At 50.8% G+C, this 10,532-nt stretch overlaps 1 protein-coding gene and 1 long non-coding RNA gene across 3 annotated transcripts; one reads left to right on the forward strand and one right to left on the reverse strand.

Moving 5' to 3' along the window:
* Window positions 1-68: 68 nt before the first annotated feature.
* On the reverse strand, window positions 69-10,218 carry LOC105699719 (monocarboxylate transporter 13). 2 transcript variants are annotated; one of them, XM_012424931.2, is made up of 6 exons: window positions 10,106-10,218; window positions 4,509-4,789; window positions 4,300-4,426; window positions 3,693-3,872; window positions 3,505-3,589; window positions 69-3,391 (listed from the first exon to the last, which is right to left on the reverse strand). In XM_012424931.2, exons 2-6 carry the CDS (start codon window positions 4,738-4,740, stop codon window positions 2,150-2,152), a joined length of 1,866 nt encoding a protein of 621 aa, XP_012280354.1. In that variant the 5' UTR covers window positions 4,741-4,789; window positions 10,106-10,218; the 3' UTR covers window positions 69-2,149. The 2 variants fall into 2 exon arrangements, with proteins under 2 accessions (XP_012280354.1, XP_012280353.1); XM_012424930.2 differs by lacking the exon at window positions 10,106-10,218 and adding an exon at window positions 8,029-9,891.
* Window positions 5,830-9,983, forward strand: LOC105699724. The gene is made up of 4 exons (XR_001104056.1): window positions 5,830-6,062; window positions 6,808-6,927; window positions 7,274-7,954; window positions 9,877-9,983. It is a non-coding gene; the product is annotated as an uncharacterized LOC105699724 (long non-coding RNA).
* Window positions 10,219-10,532: the final 314 nt, after the last annotated feature.

Below are 10,532 nucleotides of genomic sequence, written 5' to 3' on the forward strand. Positions count from 1 at the left end.
GGCGTCGCCGGGGTATTCGTTTCCCAGGATCTGAAAGAAGGTGGCCGCGATTAAGGGCACGCTAGAAATGGTGTTAGAAATAAGTATTTGAATATCGGAACGGTCTACACAGTGAGCTAACGTGAAAAGTGTCTACATTGACTGATACAAAATGCATGGTCGTAGATCCGGCTCGGTGGGGCGCCGACAGCGGAAACCGCCAAGCATTTCGAGAATTATTCGACCGGCGGTTTTTGGCAAATTTTCGATCCGCTCGTCGCGCCATGGTTTTTAGATACGCCCTTAAGGTGTCTCGAATTTTCGTCATTATTCACGAGGACTTAATCGTAGCGCTCGTGAAGGAAACTGACGACGCGGTTCCTTACTTTGCGAGCTGAGTCCCTCAGCCTTTCGCAGTGATCGTGGAATAAAGACCGCGGAATACTGATATACTAGAAGGTAATCACTTCGTGTACTAATATGATATAGTCGGCCTAAGCTTAATACTAATTAATTAAATAAAGGACTACAGGCGTCTGGTCAAATTTGAAAATGACGAACGCCGCCACGGCGACTCGACTGGTCTCTTCTGGTCCCTTTTTAAAGAACCTGCATCTCTATTGGTCGGTAGTCGGATTTACTGTCAAGGGTTAAAAAATATGAAGATTAGTGACCGTAGGGTCGCACGTTTTCGGAAAAGTGTGCTCGTTGAATTTAAGGGAAGAAGCCGATTCTCGGCCTCGGCATGTCGTGAGACGAAGAAGCGGAACCTGATTGCGTATCCAAATTTTTAGGAAGGAAGACGTCTCGACCAGCGTCCAGCATTACGCGACCTAACTTCTAAAGGCCGTCGTGAACACCGAACGAACTCCAAGGGTGAGTTAAAAAATATACACATAAATCTCTAACGATACGTCCTTAACTTGCTAATAATCTTATCGACGTCTGGCTTTCGTCGTCTAAAACTCCTCGGGGAGACCTCTAAGGCTACCTTATCACTGTAAAACGTACATTAATGCTGCTCTAATCAACACGCGAAGTTCCATGGTCGATTTGGACGATCGCTGATCGAAGCCAGGCTTCTCCGCGAGGGGAAGAACTCGCGCGCCTCGAATCTACTGTACAACGGAGTTAAGAATACCGTTTCGGGACAATTCCTCGTTACTATGAGCAGGTGAAGACGGGATCTTAAATGTTATACACACGTTTATGACTAGACATAAGTACGGGGAGGCGAGCCTGGGTGCGGCCGGTGGACGAAGCCGGAAGGGAATTTTCCTTTCTCCTTTCCCGCTTCTCCGAGGGCGGCGCTTCGATCGGGTCAATCCCAAGGGAGCAGCATTAATGCAGAATCGAGTCGTATAAAAGTTGCAGTCTCGCTTACAAAATAAGTAACTAAAGAGTCGTCCTGCGGTCGCTTTGTACGGGAGTATTGCGTCGCCGTTGTCGCTTGCGATGACCAGCGCGCGTCGCATCACCAACGGGACGATATTATTTTAATGCCTGAAGATGTCTACACACTATGCGTGAAGCGAATTGTACGAGTGGGCGATTAGTTAAAACGTGTGCGTCCACATCAGGGTGTCACGCGTCACATTTTGAAAAGAGGGTACAGACGACGCGCTCAAATTTGGGGCATCCACCTCGGGCGGTCCGCCATCTTGGAAGCTCGACGCACTCGAAGATCTTTCACTCCTAAGCAGAGACGCGTCGGAAATTTATGAACCACGCATAGGGTGTAAGCACCATGAGAACCTCCTTCCATCGCAGGAATAGTAACCGGGAGCGAGGCTGGACCCAAACGAGCCAGGATATATCATCCGAGATGGACGGTGCATCTTGAAGAAAGAGGTAAGAAACACCTGCGCCATCTTCGAAACGCGCGTCGCGAACACCCAGCCTATATCCTGATTCGTTCGACCAGTTCCAGGACGTCGAAAATTCCGAGCGAATCGGGCTCGCCAGAAGTCCCAAAACCTGGAGACGAGACGATGCCGAGGAGGACGACTCCGCGGGCGAAGTCGATCGGGCCCAGTCAGCTGAAGACGGCCCCAGGACTCCGCGAGACGAACTGTAGGCATCGTCGAGACCCCGAAATCCGCCATCGCGGGTACCGAAACAAAATCCACGGCACCGAATGCCGTCGATGAGGCTCGAGCTCCGGTCATCGTTATCCGGCCTCGACGTCCTTCTTTCCGTTCCTCTTGATGATGGGCAACGCGGCCCAGAGGGCAGTTCCCAGGATCAGAATGATGCCGAAGGCTAGGAAGATGGGTTTGTATGAGCCTACGTGCTCGTAGATGGTACCGCAAACCGGCGGTCCCACGAGCTGGAGGACTCCATTGACGAAGAGAGATATCCCGTAGGAGGAGCTCAGCTTCTCCGGGCCCAGCATGTCCGCCAGGATGACGGTGGTGATGCCGATGTAGATGCCGGAGGAGAGCCCGAATAGGGCGCAGAAGAAGGACAGCATGGAGTAGCTGTTCGCCATAGGTAGAAGGGCCAGGGCTATGCCGCTGGTCCCCAGACCCCCCACGAAGTAGTAATACTTTGGTATAAAGTCGATGTCCGACAGGGAGGCGCCGCCGATTCTGCCTATGAGGTCCAGGGCCGACACTATCGACAACAGCAGCGCCGCCATGTTCTTGTCGAAGCCCTGAGAGATGGCATAGGACGGTAGGAGGATCATGAAGTTGGTGTTGCTGATCGCCGAGGTGGAGTTCGAGATCATGATCACCAGGTAGATCGGGTCGCGCAGGACCCCGAAGTCGAAGAACTTGTTGGAAGAGCTAGATCCGCTGCTCTGCGACTTGTCGCTCTTGCTCCCGGTGCAGGACGTCACCGACTTGGTGTCCTTCTCGGACCCGCTCTTCCTGGGCGACTGAGTCTTGAAGAGCCTTCGGAACATGCCCGGCACGTTCAGGCGAGGACTCAGCGCGATGGGGCCCATCTCGGAGACGATGCTGTGCTGACGGGACAGGTGGAAGCTCTCGTGCTTTACCGGACGCTGGACGGAGTTGTTCCTGCTCAGAAGTGAAGGACCGACCACTATCTTGGGGAGCGAGTCGACCCGTTCGCTCTCTACCGAAGGAGTCGTTCCGGAATCAACCTCGGATTCGAGAGTAGTCTCCAATTTGTCCTGGTCCACCTCGCTCTCCAGATTCCGATGGTTCTCGGTCGAGACTTCCTCGGACGACTCTGCCGGTCGCGCCTTCTCATTCAGGATGTCACAGGACGTCTTCTCCAGGATCTGAGAGAGACTCGACAGCTGAGCGGCCGTCTCCTCCCGAGGATGCGCGTCCTGTAGACTCCGGTTTGGCTTCGACAGATCCAACTCCAGCTTGTTCGAGGCTGGCTCGTCCAGAGTCAAGGCCTCGTTGTCGATGCCCTCTTCCGCGGCAATCGGCACGACCTTTGTGTAATTAAATGAACGAATTTTTATTCGATCCCAGTAGGTATCGATATTTTTTTTTTTTTATGAAAGTAATAAGTGAAAATATCGATACCATGGCGATGCACCCCTACCTTCATGTGCTGTTCCACCGGGTGGTACAGCAAGGCGCACACCAGGGTGTTTAACGTGATCGCTCCCATGATCAGCACGGCTCCTCTGAAAACACCGGTATTAGTTCACGGGAAGGCCCTGTACATGTTGCATGGAAAATCGCTACCAAATTGTCTCGTTAAAATGACTTAAAATGGCTTAAAATTACCGATATCCAAAATGGTTGAGGAGGTACTGCAGGAAGGGCGGTAGCACTATCGTCCCGATTGCGCTGCCTGAGATGCACAATCCGTTGGCAAACCCTCGCAGTCTCTCGAAATACGCCGTCACGATGTAAACCGTAGGTGGAAACGTCAAGCCGGCTCCAATACCAACCATAAGTCCATAACTGCACAACCAGGGAGTTGATAATTACTACAAGGTTAACCGCTCTTGGTACATCCAATTACATTTTCCCGAAAACGTGGCAAGGACAGCCAGTGCAATTTTCGCGGCAATTATCCTATCGGTGCATTTATACCGATGATGTCGGCAATACCTGACGGAACATTAACGGACGGGGTGATAAACACTGGACATCATACAATATACACGTAAATGCAATAAAGTGTACGAATGTAGTATAGACTTCATAGAGCAGCTTTGCGGATTATCCTGACATTATGGAGTCGATCTTGCGATCTTTGGGCATTGCGGATTAAGCCGTGGTTACTCGCCGCACAAGAGCGGTCGTCAATCTTACCTAACTCGACTCGAGTTAATCTAATCTAATGCACAGGATGCACGGACTCTTCTTCCGATGTCCAGGGTCTTACCTAACGTAAAGATAGGAAACCGAGTCGGCGAAGTAACTCAGCATCATCCCGCTGGCGGCAAAAGTGCCGCCGATGAGAGTGACTGTCTTGTAGGAGAACTTCATGGACAAGACGCTCGACAATGGTCCTAGAAATAGAAAAAAAGAGGTCCAGTTAAGTGGAGACAGGAATTTCGATCAGGGAATAAAGCGGTATCTCTTATCGCGCACCTAGAGAACTGTAGAGGAAGTAGCAGAGAGCCGGCATCCAGGAGGCCGCCGTTGGCGACGCCTTGAAGACCTGGAGAAACTCGACGAAGAGCACCCCGAAGGACTTGACCGTTCCCGGGATGAGAAAGTTGACCAGCAGGGCTGACACGAGCACCACCCATCCCCATCCACCATCGGGAGGAACCAGCTTCGTCTTCGCCGTCTTCACCGGCTTCATCGTCTTCATCGTCATCGTCGGCTATTCGGAGAGATCCTTGCGGGAGCGACGAGTCGACGTCAACCTGCGAATCGCGTGTCGCGACAACTTATATATTATCGGCGGCAATAAGGAACTCAGGGGCGATTGGGTAAAGAGGAAAATGGCCCGGACACCGGCAAGGATAGCAAACACCGACGACGGAGTACCGGCGAATCAATGGCCGACCGTCTAATCGAGTTACGCTGCCGAGACGGATAAAAATGCGGAGGCAATAAGACAAAAGAAATCGCGCACGGCAATCGGGCCTAAGTGGTGAAACGATCCAATCGATTGGTTCTGGATCGCAGCCGCCGCTGCTGGTGTTCTTCCACCCTGGTATGAATGATGAGCTTGTACGTTCCGTGTCAAATTGGGTCAAATCGAGCCGAGCGACAAACAAAAGCTGCCTTACTCGTCCCATCGCCGAGCCAAAAGGTCGCCTCCAAAACGTTTCCACTGGTCGGCACGTGGTTGCGGAAACGTTTAGCGACCGGAGATCGCAGAAGATCGTCGCGTCCCGATCGCGATTTGAATAGATTAGCTATTAAGGATGCACGAAGACGCAATTAACGTCGGACAGTGCGCCACCGCGTCGCCGGTTACGCCGAGAGACACGGTTGCGTTTCGCGCCAAATGCCCGCAAGGGACGCGATAAATAATAAATTCCTCGGAGCGGTCTCGGAGACGAAGTCGAAAAGCTCCGCCGAATGCGGACACTTTTTTTTTTTTCCTTTCAACGATTCCTAGGTATTACGCAACCGTTAACGCATAAAACGCTAACGACACCAATTACGGCGATGCACGAGATCCGGCGATTCTTTACGGGGACGCGGAAGTCTCGTCTTCCTGCAAGTTTATCGCGAATCAGGCGATTGGATCTCTACCTTTAACATTTGCTATTAACATCCCTAGACCCACGTGCATCCGCATGCCGGTGACGCGTCTACTTGGCGACGCGCGTTGGCACTTTGCCTTGCGGCCATTTTTCCGAACGTTGGGGGGGGGAGGGGGAGGGTCGAAATTCAAGAGCATCCAAGTGAAAAGAAAATTAGGAAGAAAGGAGCAAGAGAGACGCGTCATTCGGATACGCGATTCGCGTTTAAAAGCGTGCCCGTGACCTTATCGTAAACCAGGCCTTGGGTGGTCGGCATGCGTGACGTATAGAGACTCGGTCTCTTGGCGGCGCCTCCGAGTTCGCGAACTCGCGATCGTTCGTTCGGACGAATCGATCGAGGCCACCAGGATTCTCGTGCCGGCCGTTTACCTCGGCGGAAGAACGCTTTTTGCGCGGCGGAAATTTTGCGCCGATCGACCAGGTGAGCCGATCGTTCCAACGGCTAGAAATACCCGGCGAGTAAACGGCGCCATAAATTTAGAAACTCGCGACCCGATAAGAGGTCCTGTTGAACGAACGATCTATCTTTATAGAGAGCCGGTGAGATTTGTAAACGCGGCGCCCAGGTGTAGATAGCCGCTTCGTTGGGCTTTCCATTGTTGACTCGCGGTTCGCTTCAATTTCAGACGCTAACTTTCGGAAATCCAGCGACTCGACGACGTCGCTCATCTTCCCCGGTAGCGGATTATTTATCGATACCGTGGAAATTAACTCGGGGGTTAAGTTTCGCACGAACGGCCGCGATAAATCATCGCTCGCGCGTGAACGAAGCCGGCGTAGTAGGGAGCGTGTTTACCGACGGGCCGACGAAACTCTTCGTTGCGGAAGAGACGCACTCCGGTAAACATGTCATTATGAAACGTGGCAGGCTCGGAGGCACGCGCGAGATGCGTAAAGTCGAGAGAGGGTCTCATTTGCTGTCGCAGTCTCGCGAAGCGGGATTTTCGGTCGTGCCTTCCAAATGGAGGAACTCCGAGCTGCTCATTAATTCTCGCACCGTGACTCCTCTTTGCCGAGACGACATCGACGGCGCGTATCGATACCCTTTGGCCGTTCGACGCGGATTTAGGACCTTGCATCGATACAATTTTAATCACTTCTCGATTATCATTTTTCGAACGATTAACAAGGACAAGGTTTCGCCAAATCGGTTATATTTATTCCAGAGTCGTCGTGAAGAGAACCCATCGGAAAAGTCCTGAAAGTCGGCAATTAAGTGCCTCATTGTTTTCCGAGGCTGAACGAACGATAGCATCCCTCTTCCACAGAAATTCATGATTTTTAAGGTAATATGACAGTGTCATATATATACACATACACCAAAAGTGAAAATATTTATGAAACTGTTCTCTAAATTGGGTGCACCGAATCACTTGAAACTTCATCGGGAGATTATGGAGGCCCTCTTTGAGACGTTTTCTTTCGAAAAATGAAATTTCACGAGCTTCGCGTTCTTCCTTAGGGCCTCCGTAACCTCATGTTAAAGTTTCAGATAATTCGGTGCACCCAGTTTGGAGTAAAGATTTATTAATATTTTCACGGTTTGATACATATAGAACGACCCTTTCGTATCACCTTAAACGATACACGTTGTAACGACGTCTTGATTATTTTTTTTTTTTCTTCGGATAGGCAGGGAGGACAAATTATTTTGTCGAGGTTTCACCAAATCGGGACCGTTTAATTTCGGAATTTTCGGTAATGGCGCCACGAAGAGAGTCCACGTGTCCGTGCAAAGAGGCCTCGAAGCGACAGAGAGCCTCGAAAAGGTCGACCATCGGCGTCGCTTTTGATAAACATCCAACTAGTGCGCAACTTCCAATTTGGTGTCGTCATTAGTGCGTACGTCGACGGGAAATGGTGCCGCAGCTGCGAGAGGCGACCTTACGAGTCGCCTCCGAAGCCGGGTGGAAAGGTCCACGAAAGTCGGGTAAAACGACAATCTGGCAAAGACCCGAGACGTTTCCTTCGCCAATTGGCACCGAGTCCCCTCGCATTAGCAGAGCAACGATCGAAGAGGAGGACCTCGGAGAGGATTCTTCCTCTCGAGTCGTGGACGTCGAACCTCAACGAGCTCCCTCGATTGGGAGCTCGAAAAGGCCAAAGCGCAAATGCACGTCGCTCGATGAGTGGAAAATCTTTGAGTGATTCACCCTCGAGGACCCACGGTGCCGAATTAATGGATCCGCGCGATTCGCGTCATTGGAAACGACCAACGACGCTCTCGATCGACGTTGGGATAGGTCGAAACCGAGACGACGCTAAACGGCCGCTCGAAAACCCTCGAGCCCTTGAAGAAATATCGACCCCGAGGTATTCCCGGATTAAACACAATGCACGGTTTGCGTTAAAATCCTAAACGAGAACCTGAGCGATCGGCTGCTTACCAAAAACGATGTTTCTCGTCGGAGTGTCTTGATCTTCTTCGAGGGAGGTCAACCGCGAGGAGAGCATTTTCTCGGGGTCTCCAACGAGACGATTTAACGTTTCAACGGTTCCATAACTAACGTCGTCCCGACCGGTTACGTTAAATTAATCTCAGATCAACGCTAATTCGGGGTGAGGCGCGACATATCGATAATCTTCGGCCGATCCATGTCGATCGATCGCAGGACACTCCGAGGCCGAAAACTATGGCACTAATCCGTATTCGCGCAAGCGTCGGTCTACTGCCGAACTTGAGCGTCGTGCTTATTTATATCTTCACGGTCGAGTTTGCGGAGGAAAAAAAAAACCGTCCAAGCTTTTCGAATCTCGCGGGTAATCCTCGTTTATACGTGAACGACTAGGAGCGATCGCGTCGGGTATAATTCGTTTTCCTCCGACGAGTCGTCCAGTCGATATTTTTTTCTTATCGTTAATTAGAAGCAAGGGAAGTGCTCCGCCTATTTTCTCAATTTCGATGTCCCTCCTCCGTGTGCGGTTATTACCGGCATAAATTATTCGGGGAGAGGGTGCCGAATGCATGTGTACTCCGTGGAATGACGCCGAGTCAGATTTAATCCGCGTTAAGCGCACTTAGGCCTAAGACTATAGACATTTATCGCGCCAGGGTTCGCTTTGTAGACTTGACACGGTTTTCTGGGGCATTTGCGATTTCACCGGCTCTCGATGTATGCAAATTGACTAGGTCTTCGCTAATCAAAGGACTTTTTTATCCTCGCCTCCGTGGAATTTCCCGAATTTTGGACACAGAGATTGCCTAGAGATCGTGGGAGTGGCGCGAATGCGTTAGTGCATGGAAAAGTTCCGACATCTTTTTTATTGGGTCTCGTTAGGGGAAATAAAACGTCGCGAGAGAGCTTCGCGTGAACGATTAAGATCAACGACGACCGGCGAGCAAGGCGACCGATTAATGGCCCCACGCCATGAACGAAGACGATCAGAGGTCTTCTTCGGGATCGAGCCCCTCATTAAATATAATTAAAGACATACGGAGTCGTTTGTTGAACGTTCTCTGGTAAACTTCCGCGGTCCCAAATGTATCAGAACTAATTCGAACATTGACGACCACAAGAAAGTCTGGGCGCAATATCAGCTGATCGCTAAAAAACCAAAATTTTCAAGGGACACCATAAATCGGTTGCATCGAAGCTGGACTAAAAATTTTATACATAGAGGCGCGGTACAAAAACGTTGCCCCATAAGTCCGTTTCTTGCATAAAAAAAATATTTCAGGAGGTAAAATTGAGAGATATTAATTAATAATGTATTCTCGGATTTTTCGATCCCTCGCTTGAGAAGAATAACGAGAAAAGTATACATAATATGGGCCAACCTAACGCATCCTGGTGAACGAATGGTTAACGAAAGGGCCCTGAAAATAGAAGCAGAACAATATCCGACATTAGTATTGTCGCATAAATTTATATTTATTATTCCAGCATATGTCACGAAACGTATAAACGCAGATGTAAAGGCCTTCCAGGATGCCTCGCGTAGCGGGAAGAATCGGGCACAAGAATTGCAGAAAATTAAACATGGCGCCCTATGTTCGGTAATTTACTTATTGCGATTCTTACCGTTACGCTTACGGTTACCGTCACGCGAGGTATCCGTGCAGGTGGATGCGTCTTTACTCACTCGAGCATTCGAAAATGTGCAAGCCTGAGATAGCGTGAAATGCGAAACCTCGAGCTCCGACAAGTCGAGAAAGAAAAAAAAAATCGGGAATTCGATCCCTTAGATAAAACGTAAAGAGAATAAGAACGTAATTTTGCGTAAAAAAATTCCAGGGTTCCAGGTAGAATTGCATGGTATTTTCCATGTTGTCGTCCCCACGTGTCCGATATTCGTTACCCGGAATTTTGGGTCGGTACCCGGTATTGGATATGGGATATGCCATAAGCAACGAAAACGAAGACGAAATTCCACGTCGAGATGATAAAGTCCGTCGATAAGAGGCAGGAAAAATGAAGAATTGGCAAATCGAGGGGAGGTCTGAGCCTGGGACTGCTCGCTCACCTGAGCGGTCCTCGTTTCGGTGATGGTCCCGGTGATGGTCCCGGTGTCGGTCCCGGTGTCGGTCCCGGTGCCAGGATGCGCACGGCGAAGACGGATCGCGAGTCTCGACTGGACGAAGGTGGGTCCCGAGAAAGAAGTCCAGCTTCTGAGCTCGAGAGGCCGCGCGAGGGGCGGTGGGCCCCCGAAAAGAGGAACGAGAGGAGGCAGAGAAGAAGAGGAAGAGGGACCGGCGCGAGCGCGAGAGACTCCGCGTCAAGACTAGCCAGGGACCGATCGCCTCGGACGAATCGTGGCGACGATTTGCGCGGACGATTGACAGGTGAGTCGGAGAAGTAGAGGAGAAGAAGAAGAGGTGGAGGCTCCGGGCGGAGGGGAAGGGGGCGAGGTGGACGATGACCAGCCGAGAGGTGAGCACTGACCCGAAGGT

The sequence above is a fragment of the Orussus abietinus genome, unplaced genomic scaffold (genome assembly GCF_000612105.2).
Source record: "Orussus abietinus isolate OABI.00-Male unplaced genomic scaffold, Oabi_2.0 scaffold10, whole genome shotgun sequence".
NCBI classification, from domain to species: domain Eukaryota; kingdom Metazoa; phylum Arthropoda; class Insecta; order Hymenoptera; family Orussidae; genus Orussus; species Orussus abietinus.

Bases quoted from the DNA above. Each gene is read 5' to 3' on its own strand.
- LOC105699719 (XM_012424931.2), bottom strand. From the start codon at position 4,740: ATGACGATGAAGACGATGAAGCCGGTGAAGACGGCGAAGACGAAGCTG. The intron at 3,590-3,692 runs GTAATTTTAAGC...CGGTGTTTTCAG, and splicing joins CTCAACCATTTTGGATATCG to AGGAGCCGTGCTGATCATGG. The intron at 3,392-3,504 runs GTAGGGGTGCAT...AATTACACAAAG, and splicing joins CGGTGGAACAGCACATGAAG to GTCGTGCCGATTGCCGCGGA.